Genomic DNA, 25,173 nt, shown 5'->3' on the forward strand with positions numbered 1-25,173 from the left:
ACTTATCAAGCACCAGAAATTCTTGCTTGCAGGGATGTTTCACCAGAGAAGGCCAAAGGGTCCCCGACAAGATGAATAGGGACGGGAGCTTGGGGCTAAAAGTGCTGAAACCTGAGACACTGGCAGGACTAGGACTAGGGGCAGCAGACAACGCTCCGCTCTCAAAGGAACGGAACCCAATTGTCACTTGAAAGAATTCATTCATGGATCATGATCATTATCCGTAAGTGAGATCCGTGCAAACACAGCCTTGTTGAGGCTTACGGATACACTCAAATCTTTATTCCTATCCCTTGTCTTGTCTTGTCTTGTCTTCTTTCTCATCCCATCTCATCTTACACAGGTCAAAGCCTGACCAGCTCAGCCGGCCCCTTCTAACTAACGCCTCTCGTGTTCTTAAAGGTGCAAGTGTCGATCCCTTTAGGAACGCAACCATCCAACACTAGATTGTCCAACCAGCTTTCGTCTTGGGAACCCAATCTTAAGACTAGGCGATTCAACGACTTCAGCTTGTCCAGGAACTTGATACGAAGTCGCTTGCTATTTCTTTGAGTTACCGTTTGCATTTTGTCATTGTCATGATCCTCATCTAACTTCCTGATATAATCATCAGCCACTTTGCATATCCAGGTAGCCCTCTTACTGTCGTAAGACGCGATACATTGTAAATGCACAACTCGGGCTTCACTAGCCTTGTAAAGTGACAAAGACGTGTCGCGAGCGAAGCTCGAATGGCGTATACAGTCAGCATGCCTTTCATCACAGCCCGTCACTCCCAGACCTCGTCAGCGGGTTCTGTGGCTAAACTTAGCTGCGTTGCTAACGATAGATCATACGCCATTCCGTCTGCTCTCTTCAGTGGCTGAACTGTTGGGACTTCGTCTGGGCCAACAAGACTCGAATCATACTCTTCTTGGTGTGTATGATAGTCGTTTCTTGTATTCCAATCAATGTCCCATTGACATGGATGCCTAGGTAGCTACTACAACTGTTCCATGTTGTTCTAACAAATTACTACACATTTTAAATCACTTGCCGAGATGTCAACTTTCAACCGATGCATTGCTTCGATACGACGATGAGAACAGCTGAACGACCATCAGACCTGGTACAAAAGAGAGAGAAAGCACCAGACTCTGCATGGGATAACCCAAAGAGCGAGGACCCAATAAGTGAAGTGAATATACAATCTGTACTGCCGGCGATACGGTCATGTAAGTATATAGGGTAGGTTAGCTCGTAACGATCCCTCCACAGCGTTTGACCCCACACCCAATGCCTTCCCGAGTCCAGAGCCCCGCGCCCGCCACATGCTGCCTGCTCCAGCCTCACATTGAACTGCATGTAGGTAGCTCCAACATACCCCATCTTGAACTTCATCTACACCTTACTTCGGCAACTTATAATTTCCAATCCCGCATACATTTCTCCAAAAATAGAGCCGGGAAGAGAAAGCAACAAAATCCAAGACAGTGCGGGCGATTAGTACTGACATTTTTGGTCAAGTCTGCTTTGAATCGTGACGTATTTAGCTTCTTACATTCATCCGTCAAACCACCCCACGAGGCTGTAGCCTCAAACAGAACTCATCATGGAGCAGACAAAGGCTCTTAACGCACTAGAGGTAAGCCCAACAGGAAGGACAGGTCATAGATCAAGTTAACAATCATTGTCAGCCATTTCTAGCTCTATCCAAGTCAGCTACTTCTCCTCGCGCTGCCGCCGATCTCGTCACTCGAGCTACATCAGCACCGAACACATTCCTATTCAGCGAACTCCTCCAAACACCCGCCATCCAGAACCTCGCCGACTCTGAGTTTGCTTCGCACCTCACCCTCCTACAAACCTTCGCCTATGGGACATACTCTTCCTACAAAAACACATCGGGCCTGCCGGAGCTCGCAGAAGCCCAAGCTACTAAGCTACGCCAGCTTTCACTACTTTCGCTCGCCAGAGACCGACAGAACCTTTCGTATGCCGCGCTACAGGACTCATTGGATCTTCCCGGCTCTCGCGAGGTTGAGAATTTGGTAATCTCGGCGGTCTACGCTGGTCTGCTCCATGCAACGCTCGACCCAGCTCGCGCTACCGTACAAGTCTCAAGTGTTGCACCCCTGCGTGATCTTGCACCCGGAGCGATACCCGACTTGACTACCGCCCTCAAGACATGGTCTGACCGCTGCACCACCACCCTCAGCAGCGTCGAACTTCAAATCAAGGAGATCCGAACGGCAGCCGCTGCTAGGCAGCGTGAACAGCGCGGCGCAGATGAGAAGCTGCAGCAGTTAATGAGCGAGCATCAAGAGGGCGGCGGCGGACGCAAGTACGAATTGCCAAGCATGAGCCGTGATATGATGGCTAGAAGAGGATTCAACAAGCGGTCTGTTATGGATGTGGGCAACTTGGTCGACAACGACAGTATGGACGTGGATGAGTCGGAGGAGGAGAAGAAACGGGCAAGCAAGCGCAAGCTGTGAGCACACTGTGCATCATTCAAGCCTATGATTTAAGCACCGGAACGCATAAAATATCTATCACGAAGAACCATGACATAATAGATGAAACGACGCCTTTTATTACCCCCTTTGAACCCTTAAAGAATGCTATGGGCTCCAAGCCATCTAGCGATTCTGTTGACCTAATATGGCCAGAAATTAGAAACAAAAAGGCATGGCTAGAAACGAAACCGAACATCGAGGTCTAGACCAGGAATAGCTAAACTACAAATAACCCTTGGTGAATAAACAGTAGATTTCCGTACGCCAATCCTCCAGAAAGCAACGCCCGCGCTCAATCAAGAGACTGGACTTGTATCGCTGCCTGATCAAAGGCTCCTTAATCATTACAGTCGTGAATATTGATATGATGTCCAAATTAGACCTTGCGGAAATGTTATCTTTTGATAGTGAAAATTTCAAATGGCCAGTAATGGCCGGCATTAGTGACCGCGATTTTCGGTGTAAAGAATATGCTTAGAGACGCTTTCCGGGAACGAGAATGAAAAGAACACAAAGAGCAGCATCGATGAGAACAGTCACCGCGAGGACCATGATAGCGCGCTTAGCGATGAGTTTGCGAACGTAGGGTTCACGGATACGAGAGAAGTTGAAGGGTGTGTACTCGCTGTAACCAACCAGGGCCATGATAGGGTCCAGTGAGTATTGGTAAGACGCAAGGAAATAGACACCGACGGTGAAAGGCAGGATGAGCTATCTTGAATTAGCATATTTTCAGAAGCATAATGAGACAAAACACATACCCAGCATCTGGTAGTTCGGGAGTAGTCAAGGAAAATGAGAACAAATGAAGCCCAGAGAGCGGCAAACATGGCGATGAGTCCAAGGATGAGCCTCATGATGAGAGTAGGTGGGATGAGATTGCCAAGAGCCTTCATTCGGAGGAAACCTGGGAAAGCATCTCGCTCCATGGCCTGGAAAACATAATCCTTGGCAACATCGAACACTTCAGGGTCGTCACGACCATACTCTTCGATTGCAGTGGTGACTTCTTGGGTGATAGAACCGGGAAGGGTGATTTCTCGCTCAGCACCAGGTAGAAGGAAAGTGTAGAGAATCTTCTCCGCTGAGGCTCGGATATCCTGTCGCGCAACGGTATGAGCTGGCGAGTTGGACTCGGTAGTGATATCGTGAGAGTTGCTGAACTGGGGGCTAGGCCGCATAGGTGCGGTAGCACTCTGAGGTGAGTCGTGGCTCTGATCCTCTCTAAGGAAAGCTGACATCTGCGCATCCTGGTTCTTCTCCTTCTCAGTTGCATACATAGAGGGGCCGGGAGCTCTGGGTTCCAAGTCGCCGATGTTTTCTAGGATAGCTGAAGACCGTTTGGACTGCGCCTCAGGAGTGCCAATAAGCACGGATCGTCGAAGTTCGCGAACATAGTGTCGGCATAGCGACATGTGCTGGGCGACATCGAGCCTGGTGATGTCAGACAAAACCCACATGAGACTGAAGCTCCAGATACACCTACCAAAAATCAAGGTAGTCCACAGATCGCTGCTGGTCGCGCATGTAGATATAGAATGAGAAAAGATCAACGGGAGGGAGAGTGCGACGACTCAAAACCTCAAAGAGCGTAGGTAGTCGGTTTCTCGTCATGTCGGGTTGAGGTGACGGCGATGCCATCGGGTTGACGGGTTCGTGTTCGGCCATGATGGGCGACGCCTTATGTTTGTATCGAGACTAAAAGGAAATGGTGAAGTGAAAGAGGCGTTCGGTTTGGCGCGCGGAGGGACTGCTAGGAAGCTTTTTGGAAGGGACCAATACGCGAAATTCCCCTGATTATGCCGACGACAGGCCGCTAGGTTTCGTAAAAGAAACCGCAGCTATCTCCTTCGCAAAGCGACTCCCAAAAGAATGAGAGAGAGGCTGGAGCGCAAAGAACAGAGAGGTGTGCGGTGCCTTCAAATCAATTAGCCCGGAGGTGGAATGATGAAGTCGTTATGCATGCAGTAACGGCCAAGATTGGATACAATGCCTCGCGATAAACACCCGCAGACGACGTGGACCTCCCCAAGTGCTCTAGGCCAATTTGAGTTAAACCGAGATTACCAGCAGTGGATCCAAGAGTCCAGTCACGTGAGTATCCGGTGGATCATCAGGGCTGCGGGCGATTGGCTCGCTTTATCCCCACCGATGAATTTCGAGGGCTGCCCTACGCACAGAAATTTTGGGAATTGGCCATTGATTGACCATCACAAACACCTCTCAAACGATCCGACCTTGAAGAGACGAGCCGCAGGTACGAAAGACCCCGACAACTTCTCCTCCCTCGCAGTCCTACTACTACGAGCGCTTCGACTTTTACACTTTCGTCGACCCGAGGTACTAACATCCCAATTTCAGCCATGTCGTCGACCAAGAAGCCCTCCGGCAAGACTCAGCGCTCCGCCATTGCGGATGTCGTCGCCCGCGAGTACACCATCCACATGCACAAGCGAGTATGTTGCCACGCCAGAGAATAGCTCGAATACCGGAGCTTCTTTCGTTTGTCAGGATTGAATACTAATGGATTTTAAAGCTCCATGGTGTCACCTTCAAGAAGAGGGCTCCTAAGGCCATCAAGGAGATCAAGGCCTTCGCCACCAAGTCCATGGTACGAACGCCCATATCAGCAGCCTGTCATCGAAAGCGAAACACCCGCAGAGGCAGAGTTGTCATTTTCAAGATCACATGTGCTAACCATCATTTCAGGGTACCACCGATGTCCGCATCGACCCCCAGCTCAACAAGAAGGTCTGGGAGCAGGGTATCAAGGGTGTCGACTACCGAATCCGCGTGCGAATTTCCCGAAAGCGAAACGACGAGGAGGGTGCCAAGGAGAAGCTTTACAGCTACGTTCAGGCTGTGAACGTCAAGGACCCCAAGGGCCTCCCCACGGTTGTTGTTGAGGAATAAATACAAAAAGTTTCTCTTGGGACAAGGTTCTAGGGTGGCATGGCATTTGGAGTTGCATTCGGCATTCTGGCTTTTGACGCTGAAAATACACAAAGGGAAAAATGTGATCAAAGCTTTGAAGTCATTCCAAACGACAATCGGTGCCTCGGCGTGAAGTGGTCTCTGGTCAAGGCTTGTTTATGAGGGCGAAAAAAATCATTTACGTTCCGACGTGATGAAAACTGGATGTTATGAACTGTCGATTAGAGGGTCTGCTATCGACAATGGTCTATTTATTTCTGACCCTATCAATACCCCCTCCCATTGCTGTTTGTCCAGCTGTAGAAATGTCATGCAATCCTGTAATCCTAACAAGTCATTCAACCAAATTCCAACACCTGGTACTCCTGTCCCGTTACTCAAGTATCAAAGCACCGAAATCCCAGCAAGAACCATTTACTCGTCCTCGACATCAACGTGACGTGCCAGCACCTTCTTCTGGAACTCCTCTGTATCCTTGTCCCATAGTTCGGCAGCTTCACCGTTCAAGGGAGAGGCACTATAAGGCGTTAGTGATTTGTTGTATCAGATGGTCTGAGGTTTATACGTACTTGTTGGGCTCGCCTAGCAAGCTTTGCAGACTCAGCAGAACCGTCTGGATGTTGTAAGCGGCGGTCCACTTGTCCTTGAGAATGTCCAAACAAATACGGCCGGAGAAGTCGACGTTGGGGTGGTAGATGGGTGTCTTGAAGAGCACTGTAGGTGCGGCGTAAGGGTAGTTGGAAGGGAAAGCGAAGCTGAGCTTGAAAGTCAAGCCAGAGTAAGGGGTATCTTCCGGACCCTCGATGGTGGCAGTCCATGACAGGAGGTTGCCGTCTGCTGAGGGGAAGGCAGAAACACCAGGAGCGGGCGATGTCATGAGTTGCATCAACTCAGTCTGAAGTCTGGGTCAAGTTAGTATGTCAAGTGACCCTCCATGTCTCGCGTCAAGTATTCACCTCTTGGTGGTGCTCTGAGAGTCAGGACCCTTGGAACCAGAGTTGAGCTTGGCGGCTTGGACACTGCCGGGAGCAGAGTTCTGGCTGTCTTCCATGTTGTATTCCATTGTGAGATGTTGATGTTGATCTTACTCGAGTATGAACAGATGTTGGCCACCAAGAGAACTAGAAGAGAGATGCGGTCGTAGGATTAGGGAAGAGTAGGAAATTGTTTATGTACAGGTGTAGACAACAATTCCGCAACTGGAAAGAGGTGAAGTTGGACGGATGCAGGGGCGATTGGGGAAACAAAGACTGGTTGGCGGTAGCGTATGGCGGTGAAGATCGAAATATGAACTGGAGCGGAAAGAAGGGTCTTGGACTGAAATGACTTTAAGTGCGAGATGAGATGAGACGAGACTTGACTGCTTGATTGATTGATTGTTTTGGATTGCGACAAAATTATATGAAGATGAACGATTTCTCTAGATCCAGGCTCCAATTGTTTACCGCAGCAACCAGGCGCGACTAGGGTCCAAGCAATGGTCGGGCTATCATCCGCATCCATTGAATCCAGGCAAAGAGAGACTCACAGCCAATAGAAGCATACAGAGGGGATCATCGCTGAAACCGTAGGGGACGACACGCTGTGAGAGGCTGCACAGGGCGCCAAGTGCCGCTGGGTTTAGGGGACTTAGGGTCTCACTGCAACAAAAAGCACTTTACGCGGTAAACAGATACGCGACTCGAAATAACGCGCTCATCCTGGGTCTCTATCATTAACATACCCTAATCCAATCCATTGGACAGATACAGTATTGTGAATAGGGACCAACAGCACCGCTATCTGTCTAGTATACATCAGAGTTTCATCATGGTATGTCTGACTATCATTTCTTGGTTTTGATGAATCATATCTGTTATGTTCTTCTATTGCGGCTGTTTCTACCAAGTCATGAGGACAGAGTGTGAATCAATGATTCACGTATTGGACTCTGCATGCTACACATGATATATGGCATTCATATAATCTAACGAGAAACCTCATTAACTAACATTGACATCCATGAATAGTCGCAATTGGATCCTTTGCCCAATGATCTTCCTTTCCGGATCGTTTCCAAGACCGTGGGTCGAGGAGCATATGCGTCGTTAGTTACCCCAGGTTTCACCAGATCTATGATTGAGCTCGGACTGACTTCACTTACAGCATCAAAAAAGCCATCCCACTAGATGCACCAACGCCAATATTTGCTGTTAAACTGATTCACAAGGGCTACGCTGTCAAACATGGCCGCATATCCACCAAACAGCTCGCCATGGAGGTGTCTCTTCACTCACATATCGGCCAGCACCCCAACATCATCGAGTGGTTTGCTTCGGGAGAAGACGATATATGGCGATGGATTGCCATGGAGTACGCAGAGGGTGGTGATCTATTTGACAAGATTGAGGCTGATGTAGGCGTGCGAGAAGATATCGCTCAAGTCTACTTTGTCCAACTCATCGGCGGCGTGAGCTTCATGCACTCCAAGGGTGTGGCACATCGTGATCTCAAGCCAGAGAATATTCTACTCTCCTCAGACGGATCCCTAAAACTTGCCGACTTTGGCATGGCTACCATGTTCGAGTACAAGGGCCAACGAAAGCAAAGTTCAACTCTATGCGGCAGCCCCCCCTATATTGCCCCTGAGATTCTTGCTTGTGGGCGTGCGGTGGACAAGAAGGCACCGGACGCTGCCAAGTACTCACCAGATCTGGTTGATGTATGGTCTTGTGGTGTGATCCTGTTCGTCCTACTCATTGGTAATACACCTTGGGATGAGCCCTCGCCGGGCAGCTGGGAATTCCAAGAATATGTGCGCACATCTGGCCGCAGCACCGATGCACTCTGGAGTAGGATACCTGCTGAAGCCTTATCGTTGCTCCGAGGAATGATGAGTATCGACTCTTCAAAACGATTCAACTTCACTCAAGTACGCCAGCATCCTTGGTACACGAGACATAATGCCCTCCTCAGTGCGGACGGTCGAGTCACAGATCCCATTAACTTGGCGACACAAATGCTGGAGAATCTCCGCATCGATTTTACTCACCAGCCAACATCGCAGCCTTCTTCCAGCGACCACATGGACCTCGATACCGGTCTAAATGCTGGAAAGTTCTCCTCTACCCAACCCGAGACACCCATTGCCGACAAGGAATGGGATTGGGAACGTCCACCACTAAAATCCGTGGCCTCACCAGCATCATCGCTACCACATTCTCGTCGAGCTATGATTGACACACTTGCTGATGAGCCTACAATGTCTCAATTCTCGCAAACCCCCGGCCCTTCGATGACTTTGACACAACAAGCCCGTCGGTTCCGCGATATCTGCCCACCAGAATCTCTTACTCGCTTCTTCTCTGCTGTTCCACCAGCACACATTATCCAAATGCTCAGCGATGCACTCCATCACCTCAACATTCCATCAGCTCCTGTTTTGCCAAACCCTTATGGTAACCCAGTTGCCCATATGAAAGTCAAGGCTCTGGATGGTCGCCAACAGAATCTCCACGGCGAGATCCAGATCGACCGGCAGCCTTTGCACGATGGCACTGAGCTTCTTGATATTCGATTCGTCAAGGTCAAAGGAGATCCTCTCGAATGGCGACGATTCTTCAAAAAGGTGGTTGTTTTGTGTAAGGACGGAGTTTACGTCCCGGAGTCTTAGAGAGGAGAGGGACTACCTTGTCAAGTAAAAGTGAGGTCCCTGAAGCGTCGTGGCGCTTTGGCTTTTGTATTATGAAGGATATGCATGGGAAATGATTATATACGTAATGGTATTGACGTTGTCGTTGTTGTGTACATGCCGGCAGATTAGTCAGTCATAGGTATACCCACACGATAGGATACTAGACTTTTTGCTCTATTAGTGTAATGGAACTCCGGGTGATATTGAGTATAATAATCTCAAACCCAAACGCCGGCTTCATTCGTCTACCTTGCGATTTGCCTGCCATGACCTGTAATGATAAATGATTCCCACCCAAAAGCAAATTGGTATCGCCTCCCTGTCAGTATTATAAAGTATGCCAAAAACCAGAAGAGCTGAATCCAAGACTAGGATCGGATAGCATCTGTGCCACTAGCTGGTCATCAACCCCCTCAAAATAATTACTCTCAACTCCTGGTATCTGTGATCCCATGCCCAAACTTGATTGGGACACTTGAGTTTGAGAAGCGGTCAACTGGGGCAATCGGCTGTTGGGATCTGCATCGCCTTTTCGGCAAGATTGTACACTTTCTTGGAGTGCACTTCGAGTAATCGTCAAGACTCTAGTCATAAGAGACGGCTGCATGCCTAGACAGCCTAGCATGGCTGACACACGTTGACCAAAATCATCCATAACGTTTCTCTCAAAGTCATCGATCCTTGAAACGACGCTGTTGTGGACGCGGTTGTAGTCTGGTGATTATTAGCATGGGTTCGGTGTCAGTAGTTGAACACTTCAATACTTACATGGTGAGGATGGTTGTTCCTCATTTGGAAAGACGATTTGGTACATCTCGTTCCATCTATCTTCCTCGACCCTTTTCTGATGTGGCCCAGCGTTGGTTTTCTTTGCCCTGATTTTGAGTTGCTTTTCCTGACTGGCGTCGATGCCTTCCTGAGTAGCGCGGTTCTGGATCTGGCAAAGAACAGCTGCCCTCGAATGTCTTGAGAGAGTCACAGCTGATTTGAACGTCTCGAAACAGCGAGGGCATTGATGTTCGGGAAGCCTGTGACTTCGAAAGATATGTTCCCTGATTGATGTTAGTCGGTTTCCATGTACTTCGGGAAAGCTGCTTTACTTGACTCTGTGGACTGTCGTCCACCCAGGACCAACGCAGCTTCTTGAGTTTTCATATTGTGCTGGGTTATGCTTGTAGAAGGGGCATGCAAAACGTTGTGACGTTGAAGCCTTTTTGGACCTTTTCGTACTCCTTGAGCCCTCATCGGTATCGTCGTCCGAAGATTCCTTGACATCCACACAACCGATGGGACGCTTCTTCGACTGGCCCAAAGTCGCCGTTTTTCGTTGGGTTTGGCTTACAGCATTTCCAGCTGTAGTCGATCCATCCAACAGACCCGGAAGCTCCCGCTCCATGCCAGAGATCACCTCTTCATCAGATAGTTCAGTTATCTTCCCAGGTGCGTATTCTTGTGGTGGAAATTGCGAATTCTCGCCACTATCCCATATGCCTAGAGTATTATCCGGCCATGTATTGTTGGTGTAGATCGGGAGATTGAATGTGTGGGACTGGTGCTCATTCGATAGATTGCCAAAGACGGCGTCGCCTGAACCAGATGAACTCTGACTTGGATCAGGACCAGGAAATCTCCTAGAGCCAGTAGACCATGGATGGCAGTCTGAAGCACTATGGCGCCGGTTCTTTTGGCGAACCGTCCGCAGCACGAATCTGGTACCTAGTAACATTCGAACCAAGGTTCGCAACTTGTTACTGACAACCTCCCTGTTCGGAGAGTTGCCCGGTTGGACGAGTGATTGAGAAGGTGGACCAAATGGCGCGGTCGGCCATTGCCAGTCAGTCGCCGCCCAGAAATTGGTTTGGCTGTTGAAAGTAGGTCGACTGGGAAACGCCAAGTCTGCACTGTGATATCCATTGGACAAGGCACTCGTGATCAGCGGAGATTCTGAAGTGTACCCATCCTGTGGAAGGGTGTTGAGATTGGTGTTGATGGCGCTGAGACCTCCAGGCACAGCCCATGCAAAATTGGCCACCGGCTTGTTATAAGAAGCGCCTTGAGGTTGGAATTGGTTGTTAATGTCAATGTCGGGTGCAGGTGAAGGATTAAACATTGCAACGTTGTGTTGGTATAAGGAAGTCGCCGAAGTTGATCTGTGGCGCAGCTTTACTATTGGTTGGTTGCCTCAGCTGGGAATGTCTTCTTTATTGCTATTTGTTCTGCACAATGACTGACTGTGGCTACTTATAAAGAGCACGAAGTGTCTCGAGTATAGCTGAAACTCGGTTCAAGAAACAATAGATGGGAACAGGATATTGCACAAAGAAGCCGGGAATTGGAGTGAAGGCAAAAGTGAGAGCCGTGAGCCATGGGGGCCAGGCTTACATTTATGCCGGAGGCCTGTTTCCTTCTCTGCGCACCTGCGCGTTGCCTTTTTGGTTGCGAACCAGACAGCTGAGTTGGATCCGATATAAGGCGGTCGACCGCCCCCAAAAGTGCAACTCAGCGGCCCCAAGAGTTGCATTTTACGAGACCATTTCAACTCTGACTTAACCAGGATTGAACACAAGTTCCGTATGCTGCATGCTTGGCAGATCATCCTTTTCAAACACAAGATGGGAGAACTGGGCACATGACTCAAGCGACTCGTAAAGGTAATTAATTGACCAATCGTGGCTGAACATTCTCTACAGAACTTGACAAAACCACTAATCTAAGCATACATACCTAACTTAAACATAAAACGAGAAACGAGAAACGAGATTATTAACCTAAAATTTAGTTTATCTCAGACTTATTACCGACTCAGATTCCTTTAATTAAGAAAATACTCTGGGAATAAAATCTGGTTGAGGCTCAAAACTTGACTGATGCAGTCAGCTCAGTCCAGTGAGGCTGAGTTCTGCCTTACGGGCACTGCCCGCTGAGTTGTGCATGCATACATACATGGCTCATCAACAATACTAGATGGCACGTAAGAGCACGAGTCACAGAGGATGGGTACACAAGCCAGTAGGAGGCTTAAGATGATTTGCACATCTTCCTAATGGGTATGTCTGAAACCGACTTCTTTGAACGCCCTGGAAAACGCCTGACACCTTGCATAACGTTACCGACAGAGATCTTTTACTCGACCTGCGAGACCGTTTCATTCACTTGCTCATTCCACTCAAAACCTGTGTATCATGTAAGCTTGATGGCTAAAAGCACTGGGGGTTCTTTTGGTTTTGGGGATCATACGTTGACGACACATTGGGCATTGCCCCCTTGATGAATCTTGCTTGATCCATTCCATGATACAGTGCTGAACAGCACAACACAACCACAGTCAGCGATGTATACAATAACAAAAGAGATCGGGTTAAGTTCGAACCATGTGAAAGTTGTGGCCGCATTTCCCCGATACTGAAGATTGCGTCAGTCAGTTCCTAGACTTCGTTTGGTTTCCCCGACATGGGCTGATGTTTACTTACACAAGCTGCAGTCGTCGCCTGGGTATTTACAAGTCGGACACGTCCCGTCAAAGTGGACCTGGCAGATACCACAAACATCGTCTTCTGGCAAGTCCCAGCGCCATGTGGCCACTGAATTCCACTTCTTGATGGTGATTTTCATGATGCTTTGGTTCAATAATCTGTAAAGGACAAAGGTCAAATTGAGTTTCTAGGATATAGAAAAAAGGTCGAGCGTCAAAGCAAAATGCCCGTGCAGCCCGTAGAAAGAAGAAGGGTCAAGGTTTGAAGCACTAACGCATTCGTGGGGAGGCACATGAGCTGAGGTGAAACGGGCAGCCAGAGTGGATTCCATCCTCCAGGGCTGTGATGGTGGGTGGGCGCCTTCAACCAATGCTTCAGTGACCTCATCTGCCTGAAAACCACCCACTGAACAAATTGCAACCCGCTGTAGAATCCCCCGCCAACCCGTCCACCGTCATAACCCACCATTGAAATGACTGATGGAGGTGGTCCAAGCTCCAATCATGGACTGCAATCGCCAACTTCGTCCGCGCCTGCTGCGCTGCATCGTTAACCGCACTAGCTAAAGGTATCAAAGTTGACTCGATTGGTCGTCATCAACTTTACCTCACTTCGACTTTACACTTTCTTTGGATTTCTGTTCCCACTAACTGATGCGGACGTAGACGGACAGTTAAGCCTTTTGCTAACTGTCTTTTTTTCTTGTTCTGGACGTCTGGCTCGCTAGTAAAGTCCACCCGGTTGACTCTGGCTCTGACTCTTATCATCCACTTCCTGAACTTGCCCTACGTCAGGTAAACTGAGCCTCCGCAACACCATCTTCCTCCTCACAACTCGACACACGTCATATCCATAATGGCGTCCGTCGCATTCAGCCGCTCAACAAGAGCAGGCATTCCTCAATGGAGCTCCAAGGTTTTCCGACCTACCCTCCTCACCCGCCGAAACCTCTCATCATACCTTGTTTCGCCGCAAGAGCTTCACGAAGCCCTCAAGAAGAACCCTCCGTCATCCATTAGTACCGATCCTCGAGTCATTCCTCTCTGCGCCTCATGGTTTCTTCCCAACGATGGGCGATCCGGAATCGAGACGTTTCGCGAACAGAGAATCCCCAAGGCTCGATTCTTCGACCTCGACAAGCACATTGACAAGCGCAGTCCCTACCCTCACATGCTTCCCAATGCTAAGACTTTCGCTGCTGCCATGAGCGGGCTTGGAATTCGAAAGGAGGACACTGTCGTGGTATACGACAGCAAGGAGCTTGGCATCTTCAGCGCTCCCCGCGTGGGCTGGACATTAAAGGTTTTCGGCCACCACAAGGTCCATGTGCTAAACAACTTCAAGCTCTGGGTGGAACAGGGTCTACCGACAGAGTCAGGAGAGATCTATACTGTCGAGTGCCGGCCTTATCAGATTCCAGCTATGGATGAGAACCGCGTCGCAAGCTTCGAGCAGATGATGGAGATTGCTCAGGACCACAACAAGGAGGGCGCTGAGGGTGTTCAAGTTATTGATGCCCGACCTAACAACCGTTTCACTGGTGAAGCTCCTGAGCCTCGCGAGGGTCTCTCCTCTGGTCACATGCCCGGGTCTATCAACATCCCTTTTAGTTCAGTGCTGGACCCTAAAACCAAGGCTTTCCTCCCCAAGGACGAACTCAAGAAGCTATTTGCTGAGAAGGGCGTCGATTCAGAACATCCTATTGTGTCAAGTTGCGGTACTGGTGTGACCGCTTGCGTGATCGAGACTGCTCTCGAGGAGGCTGGCGTTGGATCGCCCGAGTCTAGGAAAGTCTACGACGGTAGCTGGACGTAAGTACCTCACTCGGAAAGTTCATGATGTGAATTGCGCTGACAAAGATGATAGTGAATGGGCTCAGCGAGTGCAACCTTCAGAAAACCTGATCATTAAGACAGCGAAGGAGTAATGAAGGCTGGTGGTTCAAATGTCTAGAAGGAGTCGGAGTACGTGGTAGTTGAGCTGCGATACCCCCAATTAATGATGGCCTGGAGTTGCCAGGCGTGTACGAAGAACATGCATACCCCATTCCCCTCTGGTTGAAGTCAGTCTGCTGCGTAATGACTTGTGGTTTCTGCAATGGAAGTGAAAAATGGTTTCTGGTTGTCACTTTGTATCCCGCCTCTCTACATACTAGTTTCTGAGTATATTTTATATACACGAAACGATTGGTTGATGGAATTTTTAACGTGGGATTGTAGAACATGACTTCAGTGATAATTATATCCACCTACTGGACGGGCCAGGGTTCCAAGTTTGCCGATCAGTCATGACGGGCGGGGTGTTTAGACTGACCGAGATAAAGATCCCTGTCATTCTCGGTGAGATCAAGGTAAAAATCTACCCCCACTATTTCACACCTTGCTGGTCAGATTCTCGCCTAAACTATCAGGCACCCCCTGAATTAGGGCTCGCTAAGTGCACATTCCAATTTGTGTGCTAGACCCCGCTGGCGAAAAAGTTACCAGCATTGAACGCCAACACCAGCACTTTGCTCTTGCGCAGCACCTAACTTCTCCTTCCCACCCCAGCGCAATCAACACAATCAGACACAATGGCTGACCGAGGAACTTCTCGTGGCGGTGGTTTCGGATCCCGAGGCGGTGATCGCGGCCGAGGACGTGGTCGTGGTCGTGGCCGTGGTCGCGGCAAGAACGAGGAGAAGGAGTGGCAGCCCGTCACCAAGCTCGGTCGTCTCGTCAAGGCCGGCAAGATCAACAGCATGGAGGAGATCTACCTGCACTCTCTCCCCATCAAGGAGTACCAGATCGTCGACAACTTCCTGCCCAAGCTCAAGGATGAGGTCATGAAGGTACGGAACAACAGAACCCCATGCCGATTTTGCGAATAGCCTCAAAGAAGAGGACGAATCCGAACGATGCGACGGGAAAGGAATTACGGACGAGAAGAAGCGGCTTTGCTAACATGTGTTTTTCTCAACTTGCAGATCAAGCCCGTCCAGAAGCAGACCCGTGCCGGTCAGCGAACCCGATTCAAGGCCATTGTCATCATTGGTGACTCCGAGGGCCACGTCGGTCTCGGTATCAAGACCTCCAAGGAGGTTGCTACCGCTATCCGCGCCGCCATCATCATCGCTAAGCTCAGCGTCATCCCCGTCCGAAGAGGTTACTGGGGTACCAACCTTGGTCAGCCTCACTCCCTGCCTTGCAAGGAGTCCGGCAAGTGTGGTTCCGTCACCGTCCGTGTACGTATAATCCGATCAAAGATACGACCCGATATGAAAGAACTGAAGAAAACTGACAACATATATAGCTCATCCCCGCTCCCCGTGGTACTGGCCTCGTTGCCTCTCCCGCTGTCAAGCGATTCCTCCAGCTTGCTGGTGTCGAGGATGCTTACACCTCTTCCGCCGGTTCCACCAAGACCCTCGAGAACACCCTCAAGGCTACCTTCGTTGCCGTCTCCAACACCTACGGTTTCCTCACCCCCAACCTCTGGAAGGAGACCAAGCTCATCCGAAGTCCCCTGGACGAGTTCGCCGATACTCTCCGCGAGGGTAAGCGATACTAGATTGGGAATGTTTTATGACCTGATGGGAGCTGGAAACTGGTGCCGCGGAGTCACGAATCCATTGTGTTTCATTGCATAGGTTGGCCGGTTAGGACACTTCAGATCGTTAGGCTATGGTGAATGATGGCTTAACGGTTTGAAATGAAAAAGAAATTTCATCTTTCACGTTGCGTTTTAACGATTTAAAATAATGGTTCCTTGTTATCTGCCTACATGTGATAAAAGCCATGGTGAAAACAATCAATTGCAAAGCAAGTCAAAGCTTGACAACACAAATGCCCCTCGAACTAATACAAAGAACGCCAATATCTAGTAACTAATATGGAGCAGACTAGTGAAGCTTACAACCCCAATCCATTAGTCCGACTCGCTCAGAGCTTTGCGCACTGATGCTGACGTCTCTTCGTCTGTATATTCAACACTTGTCGGAGATTCTGGATCTTCTATCGTTAGATTGAGCCGGTTTGACGTAAGGTGGCGGGGTCGTGATCGCTGTGACTGTGGCATTTGGACTAGTTGCTCACCTTCTTGTTCAGCAAAGGGAAGGTTATCCTGTCCATATGCGACACTAGACTCTTCAGGGACCTCGGAAATTGGTTCTGTTGCAAAGTCATCCTCGACTGGGGGCGCATGCTCAACAGAGGAAGAATGGGGGAATGATGGTATCGTTGGCGAGGGGAGCTCTTCATCATGAGGCCGTCGTGTTACCAATTCCTCCATCTCAACGTCAATATCGTCGTTGTCCATAACGTCAAGCATCTCTACAGAGTTCTCGTAGTCTGAATCTTCGGAAGACTCAAGTCGAGATCTGCTCTTAGGGACGTCACGGGGGTGAACCTCCGGCAGAGCTGTTGGGTCATCTTCCACTTGTCTACGACCCATGAGCGCCCCAAGACGGTAACGCCAGGTTGGCGGCTGCTCTGTTGGCACAATTCCTAGCCTACATTAGCAAAGGGCATCCATATCCTGTGACCTGGAACTTACCTCTCTTGATATAGTCCTCGACATACTTCTTCTGCAGAGGAGTGTCACCGAGGAAGTAGTGTGGCGGGCCGGGCGCGAAAGTACGACGGGAGTTTGCCAAGTCTGCAAAAGTCACAACAAAATCTTCCCCGAGTCCTGGGATGATTTGATCATGTTGCTCGGATGTGTTTGTGTCTTCGATCGGACCTGGAGATATTGCAATGTCTTCAGTCGGGATTGAAGGCACTGCAGTGCCTTCGGCAATATCTTCAGCAGTATATTCGTCCATCTGTCGTCTCAACCTCGTAGCTTTCCTACCTCTCTCCTGTTTAATAAGTCGAGTGGGTGACAATGGAGGTGTGGCGATAGGTGAAGGAGGTGCTGGCTTTCTTGAAATACCCCCAGAGAAAGTTCCAGACCTGATTCTCTCAGCCGTCGTTTCACTCTGCAGATGCAACGGCCAACGGTTCATGTCCCAGTGTCGTGGCGCCCTGGTTTTTCGTCCAGGGTGTGCAAAAGACCACACTGGCTCATGCCGACGTGGTAATTCAACCGTGAAGCCGTCTTGATTGGTGTACCGATCAATGCGGCTTGGGAAAATCATACTTTTGTTCTCATATGCCTCGCGAATAATCCCTTTCCTGATTGTTTCACGGATCAAGGTGTCTCCTGGATAACCTTTGTTGACAGGACGCATCTCCCAAGTCGGGTCGTAAATCTCTGGCTCCATCATCCTGATGATATCTTGATACGCGGGCGTGACGCGCTTGAGACTGCCTTTCTTTGGATTCTTATCCTTCTTGTCTGGCCGCTCTCTAGCATCAGAATCCCACATTCTGGTAACCAAGTCGACAAAGTTGCGGTTCAGCTCTTGCTGCCTGGGAGTGAGCTGGCGTTTGATTGTCTCCTGCTTTGCTCGGAGGTCATGAATGGTCTTTCCAAGCCGAAAGCAAAGGCATCGGTAAAAGTCTTTCGTCTTTCGCATATCTTGCTGCAGCTTGCTGCTCTCAACATCGGAAGCACCCCCCGCAAGCTCTTCCCAACTGCGGAGGTTTTCGATTTTGGGGAGTCCGAACATATAATCTCCAAGGTCCGCTGACTCTTGAACACTGATATTTGTTGAGATTGTGTCGATCTCGTCCCTTTCGTGACTGGTTTCGGCATTCTCTTCGCCTTTCTTGATGTTTGCAAGGTCCACGCCTTGCACGAAGGCATCAAGGTCTTTGTCCATATCGAGCCACCTTACACGCTGCTCGGGGTGAAGGTTGGCCTCGGCGCGGTAAAGTCTATATCCACTTCCCTCAGTTCCGTATATTGTGATAAGCCCTGTCTCATTCTGGAGGTTGAGAGCGTTTTCCCAAGTCTCGTTTTCAGAGAACCTCCAGCGTTTCACTGGACCATCACAATCCCGATTGAGTTCTTGCATGAAGTCCTCAAAGGTGTAGCCGTGAACAATTGTTGTGCCCTCTCCGTAGAACATTCTCGTGACTCTTGCCTCAAAAATGTCGAAATGAGAACCGCTTTTGACTTCTTTGGTTCTGTTCGCCATCTTCTTGTTGATCGAGTGTTCACCCAGTAATCGCAAGAAGCCTTCCTCTTTAGGCCTGATATGTATCAGATCTCGAGAGTCAGGTACGAGATCGTCCTTATAGAACTTCAGGTCGGTTATTTCCCAATTCTTTCCTTCCAATCCGTCAAGTAGGCTTTGGGAAACAATTGTCATGAACTTCCGTGATGTTCGTTCTTTCTGCAATAGTATCCGGTCTTGCAGGGCTTCGCATCTCTTTAAGAGCAAGCGGGTCTTCTTCATTTCATGATCCAAACAGTCGTGAGCGTAAGGCCCTTTGAAGTTCTTAGGAAGATCCATAATCGGCTCTTTGCGATTTTCCCACAGCTTGTGGCCATGACACTCTTTGACGGCGTGCTTGTATTCCCAATCTCCCCAGTGGCGGTCTGCCCTTGTATACCATTTATGCGCAAGTGTGAAGCCGAAAGGATCTCGAGACTCTTTTTCAGGGACCTCGGCAACTTGCATGGTAGGAATGATAATGCCCGCGTCTGGCTTCTCGGGTATCTTGGGCTTGGGTAGGACGAGAGTACGGAAGACATCGCAGACGGCAAGGTTCTCAGCATTGTTCAGATGACTTAAGGATTGCTGAAGAGCTGCCCGCCGAGTGCCCCGGAGCGTGGCAAATGCCCTAAGTGCGTTTGGACTGAATTGTTTCTTTTCAGACTCTGCCTTAAACTTGGCTTCAGCTGCTTCAATCTTCTTGCATGTGGTCAATATAGTCGAGGATAGACATTCTTCGTAGGTGTCATTCTCAATACCCATCAGTCCTAGACGAGGATGTGCAGAGGCAGGTGTATATCCCCAGAAGTTAGGGGCCTCTGAGGTGTAACATTCGATATATTGGGAAAGTACCTTTGAGGGTACTTTATAGTGAACGTCGATCGCTGGACGGATCTTGTTGAGGAGCAGCTTCCTTTCACCCAAGTCTTCCTTCACTTTGTCCGACTTCTCGATGGAGTGATCTGTGCCCGGAAGAGGCGGTAGTCTTTTACTGCCCTTCGGCCACGCTGTATCAAAATTGAGGTTCAACTTGGGATTTCCATAGTGATACTTCTGAAATACCGAATGTGCGTGAAGCATCTCAATGACCTCACGTAGATCAGTGCCCCATGCCTCGCCTCGATAGTTGTGAGTGAGATATGAGAGATACTCGGTCAGCTCCGCAAACTTCTGACTCCAATTCAAGGTCCTGTCGATATCTTCATCGGCGAGGAAGTTCCTGGCTCGATGGAGGAGAACCCTGGGTTGTTCCACCTTCCATCCTTTGTAAGGGTAAAGGTTGAAGTCAAGGGGATATCCCCCACGAGCCTCGGTCAGCTTATTCAGCTGAGAGTTGAGCTCGGTCAGTCTGTTTCGCAGTTCTTCATTCTTGGATTTAGTTGTCTCTTGTTCTTTGGGGCTGGTCCGAGTACTCATCACAAAACCCGGTATCACCGGCGTGTGGACAGGCGTAGGCTGATCACCTCTATTGCTTGTGGCCCCAGCCGGCTCAATATTGATAGTGGGAATTTTGGGCAAACCAGAGGGAAGGCCTGCTTCGAATCGAATATGTTTTACTGATTCGCCTTTCTGGCTTTTCTTTTGCCGAGTTCGCGATTGCAGCGTAAGGGTTCTTGTTACTCTCGCGGATGCAGGGGCTACTATAGGTATCGGTATCTTGCTTAATCGTGGCACACATGAAGAGAACGTACCACTTGAATCATCACCACTATGTCTTGATTCTGTATTAAGCCGGGCCTCCCTCTTTGAGCTGCGTCGTGAGTCGGGTGAGCGGCGAGACTGGGTTTTTGATGAGCTTTGCCCTTTACGACCCGTCAAATCTTGATTGCCATTAGTATATAGTCTGCACAGAAAAGAGTGATCATACCGTCAAAACGTGCTTTAAGGCCCAAATGGGGATATCTACTGTCAAGCAGCTTGGTGGCAGCATGCAAGAAGGCAGGCGATTCTCTGATGAAGTCTTCCAGATTTTCATCTAAAAGCAACTGTCGGAGGGCAGAGCCGAACGCCGGGAAATCGTTGTTTTGCTGGAAGTTTGTATAGGCTTGTTGAGCTTCGTATGGGAGACTCTCGAACCGGAAGCGGAAAGACATGAGAATGGTTTCTTGAAGAGATAAGCATATTATTTCGATCGCTCATTGAGTGTATCAGCTCACCTATGTGCTTCCGAACTTTGTCAGAACGGTAGCCAAGCCGTGTCCCTTCAGAAGCGGCTGGCGTAACATCAGGAGAGGCGCCTCGACTTGGATCAGACTCCGCCATCATGTAATCTTTGTAGGTGTTTCAAGTGAGCTCTGTGTATTATCGGTGAGTGTGAGTGCGCATGTGGAAAAGATTAGGAATAGATGGGACAGTGTACGTAGAAGTTGAAGAAAAAGAAGAATGAATAGAAGGGACGGAATGATGAATCGAGTCAAAAGTTTGGATACCTAAGTTTGTATAGACTCAAAGGAGTCATCTTGCTATCTAGAATGGACAAAGAGGTTCTTTCAGGTACTAGTATAGAGCATAGGCGTATTCTAGGACCCCATTCACAACAGGTGCGACAAAGAGGTCGGCGAGCCCGTTCCACCTTGAGCACAGAGCTTTTGTTGGAATGTGCCAAAAATACACTTATGAGAAGGTGAAAGAGACCAGGATACAATCGCGTTCGGAATCTCAATGAGGGATGGGCTGCCAATCCGATGTTTCTTTGTTCACCAACAAAACGCCACATCTAATGTGGTGGTCTTGCCTACCAACCAAGGGGGCAAAGAAAGGAAGAAAGAAGGTCGTTGGCTCACGACTTAGTTTTGAGGTAAAAGTTCGAATAGATTAAACAGAAAATCAACTGTCATCTGCTCATCTAGCACTCATCTGCTCATCTAGCACTCATCTGCTCATCTAGCACTCATCTGCAGACAGCGCAGGCTCATCGTAAGCAAGTATGGCAGGTGGACGCAAGACAAGCACCAAAAAGGATCCTGAGAACCAGAATCCGCAGCGAGACACCACAGGAAATATCACACGTGCCCTCGAGCCCGGATGGCGTCCAGGACGTGATCCAGCCAACATAGAAATCAACCTCGGAGTAAGACGAAGCCAGAGGGTTAGAGCAAGAAACGAAGAGGAATCTTTTCAAGAATCGACTCGTACGGCAGAACGGCCATATGGGAACACTTCAACGGATAACAGAGTTCATCGACCAGATGAACAACAAGCATCTACATCCAGCTCATCCGGAGTGGTTTCCCAGACTTCCTCTGGTGCACATGCGCCCTCGGCCAGAGTCCGGCGACCAGTCCCGCCTGATTGGGAACCACCATTGATCATCGGTGCATCACTTGGAGAGAACTTGAGTCGTATGGAAATAGCAGAACGATCAGTACTCCAGTGGGAAGCTATCATCGCGAACACTCGTAGAACACAGCCGAGGGCAGATCTGTCAGGCCTTGAAAAGGAACGCGACAAGGCTAGACAGGAATTTGAACAGATGGAAGAGTCTGATGAGAACTTGATACCTGTGTAAGTTAACTCAGTTGATGACAGCGGCATAAGCTGATTTCTCAGTGATGAACTTGAATCTACCAAGCGTCAGCGTATCCAGAAGCGTATCAATCTACTCACAGCGTCACTTGAGCGAAATGAGTGCCCAACTGGCGATACAAACATTCGTGCTGCAATAAACGCGTACAGGACTGAACAAATCAGGTGCTGGGACAAGTGGACACTTCTCTATGCGGGTCATTTGGCAGACTTCTGCCCCTCGTATGAATCCTTCACGCACGATAGAGAAGAGAGACTCGACCGGTACTATAGTCAGTATGGTGAAGGATGGCTCTGGTATGAACCTCCTCTCGCTCCGAGAGGAAGCAACCAGACCGAGCAGCTCATGGCAGCCACTTGGGCACAGCCTTCTGCTGAGAATGGGCCATTAACAGAACACAGGCCTTTTTCTTGGGATATATCCATGGGCTTTCAGCGGGTAACGGGGTTTCACCGTCGCGAGACTCGAAGCTTGCACAGACCCGGACATAGGAAGAATGGAAAAGTTTTGCTGTATCCAACAAAGCTTAGGGAGCTTGGTCGGGACGAGGAAGACATATGTTTTGTCGAGGATGATGAAGACGACGAGACAGGAGCTCCCCGTGTGTGTTTCAAGATGTTGCTTGACAGCGGAGCCACTCATCCCTCTCTACACGGCACCGATCTACAGTATCTTGGTATTGATAAAAAGACGTACCCAGCCCAGACGCATATTTCTATCTCTACCGCCGACAGTTCAACTGCAGTAGCTAGGGTTTATGAGATGCGCATTGATGTCTGCCGACACAACGGGGAATCGCTTGTAGGGGATGATCCAGTTTTCCCCAATGAACGTCGACAGCTGGGTGGAATCGCACCAGTAATGGTACTGGTCCAATCCACAGATGATGAGAGCGAGCCGTTGTCTGAATGGTACGAAAAGGCCCTGAAGAATGGCGAAGACATCTCAGAGGAAGCGATGGCGAAACGGGGAAAAGGCGGCATAGAAGCACGTCTATCGGGTATGATTCCATTCCAAGTGTGTTACTTTGCAGGAGCTCCAGGGAAGTCGGGTTTCTGGTTTGGTGAAGACCGACGAGACATTCTTGGGGCAGATCGCATGCCAGGCCAACGACGGTGCGAGTTGCACTTGCCAGTCAAAGGCGCTAAACGTCCGGAAGAAGTTGAACATCTAGATCGCCCGACCGTCATTTTCGAACATCAAGGGAAAGATTTCAAGCTTCTCGACGCGGATTCCAGGGAAGACTCAAGCACCAGCTTATTGACCATCGAAGATGGAGTGAGGACAAGGCAAATGACTATGAAAGTCAGCAACAAACCGGGGAAATTGGTTGTCAAGAGGGTTCCCAAAAGTAAAAGAAAGGTTGAATCAGTTTCGCCGATTGCAAATGCAGGGACTCGAAAGAAAAGACAGAAGAAGTGTTGACCATAAGGAAGATTGCATTAGAATTCGTTCTTTTTTTTTTTTTGCCCCTTTGCATAGTCGCTGACATAGGTAGACAGGATGAAAACTGGGCGACTTGACGGTTTGAGGATATGTCATGCTATGAGTTGTTGCATCTTGATTGGCATGTTTCAGGCAGGTTCAGAAGCAACATGAAATTGAAATAGAAGTCCTAGATTATGGAGTTGTAAGGCAGGGACGGGAGTGTCAAGCCACAGTGGCTACCTTCCTGCCCGACGATCTGGATCTACAGCAGCGGGGATAACTGGGTTTAATTCCCGGTAGCCACCCGACGATATTAAAGGAAAGTCAATGCTTGGCAGGAATGGGAGTAGCTTCTTTGAAACAGTGTCGAAGTTAAATCAATATTTGGCAAGAAAAATTCAGCAAGTTGTAACTTGTGAGGCAGCTGGATATGTTGCAGATCTCAGTAAAATGTTGATGGGGTTTTGCAAAGACGTCCATACATCGATTGGATGTTGGTTACACCCAAGGCAATGAACGATCACATGGATATGAAGATCCAATGACATTCAATGACAGCATAGTCCATGTGGTGCCACAGCAACCACTGTGCAGCGCAGGTCAACCCAAGGGGAATAGCAGCCGATAGGGACTAGTCACGATTAACCTTATCAATCATAGATACCAATAAATAGGTAGGTAGTAGTGAAATTCTTATGAGAGAAAACACTATTGATACTATATGAGAATATATACATGCGCATCTACTTCTCAACACCGATATTTCTTGGCCCTTGCACTATCAAATGCAGTCAGCCTTAAGGCTCTCAAGGCTGCCTTGCGACACGTGAGAAAGGATTCAAAAATCTTCTGATTTGGTAGAAGCGCATTTGGATGCTGACAGGACCCTGACCCTAGTTGGCTAGTGATTATGCTGAGAAAAATGTTAGGGCTTAATTAAAGATGCGCGTCAATGGTATTGTTGTCCTGGAATGGGACCTCGAATGTCTCTTGTCATATTAATTCATTAACTTAGGTCATTTTGTTTTTAGTGAGGCTGTCTACCCAGGTGTCTATCTAAGTGAGCACTGCAACTCTCCACAGCTCCAGCTCCAGTTTCCTAGGTCTATTCCAGGTTCCCTTCCCTTCCATTACCTGCATACAGTACCTAGACTCCACTCTGCACTCCACGTTAGAGTGAGCCTCCATCCCATTCCATCCCATCTCATTCTCAGCCCCCATCTTCTGTATTCTTTTGGACCAGCTCCTCATCCATCCATTCTTTCAGCTACATTCGAATCCTTAGCACTTTTACTTAGCCGACCTGCTTCTTCCGGCTGCTTGGTCAGACTCATCTTGCGTCTAGCACAACCCCTCTCTTGTCCTGGACGTCATCATGGGAATGTTTTCACCCTTCTCGACAGCATAACGTCTTTGAATCTTGACTTTCCAACGCTTTCATCCATACTTGTGCCTCGAATAATTGACCAAAACACTGTCACCTACCCCCACTGTCTTGGCAACGTCGACGCACTGCTCCAAAAACAATCCGTTCGCTGAGAATAGTGTACCTTCCTGCA

The 25,173-nt window shown here is 49.0% G+C and overlaps 10 protein-coding genes across 10 annotated transcripts; 6 read left to right on the top strand and 4 right to left on the bottom strand.

Moving 5' to 3' along the window:
• Positions 1–1,591: 1,591 nt before the first annotated feature.
• On the top strand, positions 1,592–2,477 carry FIESC28_07851 (uncharacterized protein; the record flags this gene model as incomplete). The annotated part of the gene is made up of 2 exons (XM_031161991.1): positions 1,592–1,624; positions 1,677–2,477. 2 exons carry the CDS (start codon positions 1,592–1,594, stop codon positions 2,475–2,477), a joined length of 834 nt encoding a protein of 277 aa, XP_031013970.1.
• A 495-nt stretch (positions 2,478–2,972) lies between these two features.
• On the bottom strand, positions 2,973–4,166 carry FIESC28_07852 (uncharacterized protein; the record flags this gene model as incomplete). The annotated part of the gene is made up of 3 exons (XM_031161992.1): positions 2,973–3,209; positions 3,260–3,932; positions 3,985–4,166. 3 exons carry the CDS (start codon positions 4,164–4,166, stop codon positions 2,973–2,975), a joined length of 1,092 nt encoding a protein of 363 aa, XP_031013971.1.
• Positions 4,167–4,861: 695 nt separating this feature from the next.
• FIESC28_07853 (uncharacterized protein) lies at positions 4,862–5,411 on the top strand (the record flags this gene model as incomplete). Its single annotated transcript, XM_031161993.1, has 3 exons — positions 4,862–4,954; positions 5,035–5,109; positions 5,208–5,411. The coding sequence occupies 3 exons, from the start codon at positions 4,862–4,864 to the stop codon at positions 5,409–5,411; spliced, it is 372 nt and encodes a 123-aa protein (XP_031013972.1).
• A 435-nt stretch (positions 5,412–5,846) lies between these two features.
• Positions 5,847–6,495, bottom strand: FIESC28_07854 (uncharacterized protein; the record flags this gene model as incomplete). Its single annotated transcript, XM_031161994.1, has 3 exons — positions 5,847–5,949; positions 6,002–6,334; positions 6,389–6,495. 3 exons carry the CDS (start codon positions 6,493–6,495, stop codon positions 5,847–5,849), a joined length of 543 nt encoding a protein of 180 aa, XP_031013973.1.
• Positions 6,496–7,241: 746 nt separating this feature from the next.
• Positions 7,242–9,084, top strand: FIESC28_07855 (uncharacterized protein; the record flags this gene model as incomplete). Its single annotated transcript, XM_031161995.1, has 3 exons — positions 7,242–7,244; positions 7,442–7,518; positions 7,578–9,084. The coding sequence occupies 3 exons, from the start codon at positions 7,242–7,244 to the stop codon at positions 9,082–9,084; spliced, it is 1,587 nt and encodes a 528-aa protein (XP_031013974.1).
• Positions 9,085–9,597: 513 nt separating this feature from the next.
• Positions 9,598–11,215, bottom strand: FIESC28_07856 (uncharacterized protein; the record flags this gene model as incomplete). Its single annotated transcript, XM_031161996.1, has 4 exons — positions 9,598–9,668; positions 9,742–9,819; positions 9,874–10,157; positions 10,206–11,215. 4 exons carry the CDS (start codon positions 11,213–11,215, stop codon positions 9,598–9,600), a joined length of 1,443 nt encoding a protein of 480 aa, XP_031013975.1.
• A 2,218-nt stretch (positions 11,216–13,433) lies between these two features.
• On the top strand, positions 13,434–14,505 carry FIESC28_07857 (uncharacterized protein; the record flags this gene model as incomplete). Its single annotated transcript, XM_031161997.1, has 2 exons — positions 13,434–14,389; positions 14,445–14,505. 2 exons carry the CDS (start codon positions 13,434–13,436, stop codon positions 14,503–14,505), a joined length of 1,017 nt encoding a protein of 338 aa, XP_031013976.1.
• Positions 14,506–15,150: 645 nt separating this feature from the next.
• On the top strand, positions 15,151–16,127 carry FIESC28_07858 (uncharacterized protein; the record flags this gene model as incomplete). The annotated part of the gene is made up of 3 exons (XM_031161998.1): positions 15,151–15,408; positions 15,544–15,801; positions 15,870–16,127. The coding sequence occupies 3 exons, from the start codon at positions 15,151–15,153 to the stop codon at positions 16,125–16,127; spliced, it is 774 nt and encodes a 257-aa protein (XP_031013977.1).
• A 357-nt stretch (positions 16,128–16,484) lies between these two features.
• Positions 16,485–20,922, bottom strand: FIESC28_07859 (uncharacterized protein; the record flags this gene model as incomplete). Its single annotated transcript, XM_031161999.1, has 5 exons — positions 16,485–17,062; positions 17,112–20,300; positions 20,352–20,480; positions 20,528–20,764; positions 20,817–20,922. 5 exons carry the CDS (start codon positions 20,920–20,922, stop codon positions 16,485–16,487), a joined length of 4,239 nt encoding a protein of 1,412 aa, XP_031013978.1.
• Positions 20,923–21,586: 664 nt separating this feature from the next.
• FIESC28_07860 (uncharacterized protein) lies at positions 21,587–23,611 on the top strand (the record flags this gene model as incomplete). The annotated part of the gene is made up of 2 exons (XM_031162000.1): positions 21,587–22,164; positions 22,210–23,611. The coding sequence occupies 2 exons, from the start codon at positions 21,587–21,589 to the stop codon at positions 23,609–23,611; spliced, it is 1,980 nt and encodes a 659-aa protein (XP_031013979.1).
• Between the last annotated feature and the right edge of the window lie 1,562 nt (positions 23,612–25,173).

This window comes from Fusarium coffeatum (assembly GCF_003316985.1).
Source record: "Fusarium coffeatum strain FIESC_28 chromosome Unknown BRIP53273_contig_176, whole genome shotgun sequence".
Lineage (NCBI taxonomy): Eukaryota > Fungi > Ascomycota > Sordariomycetes > Hypocreales > Nectriaceae > Fusarium > Fusarium coffeatum.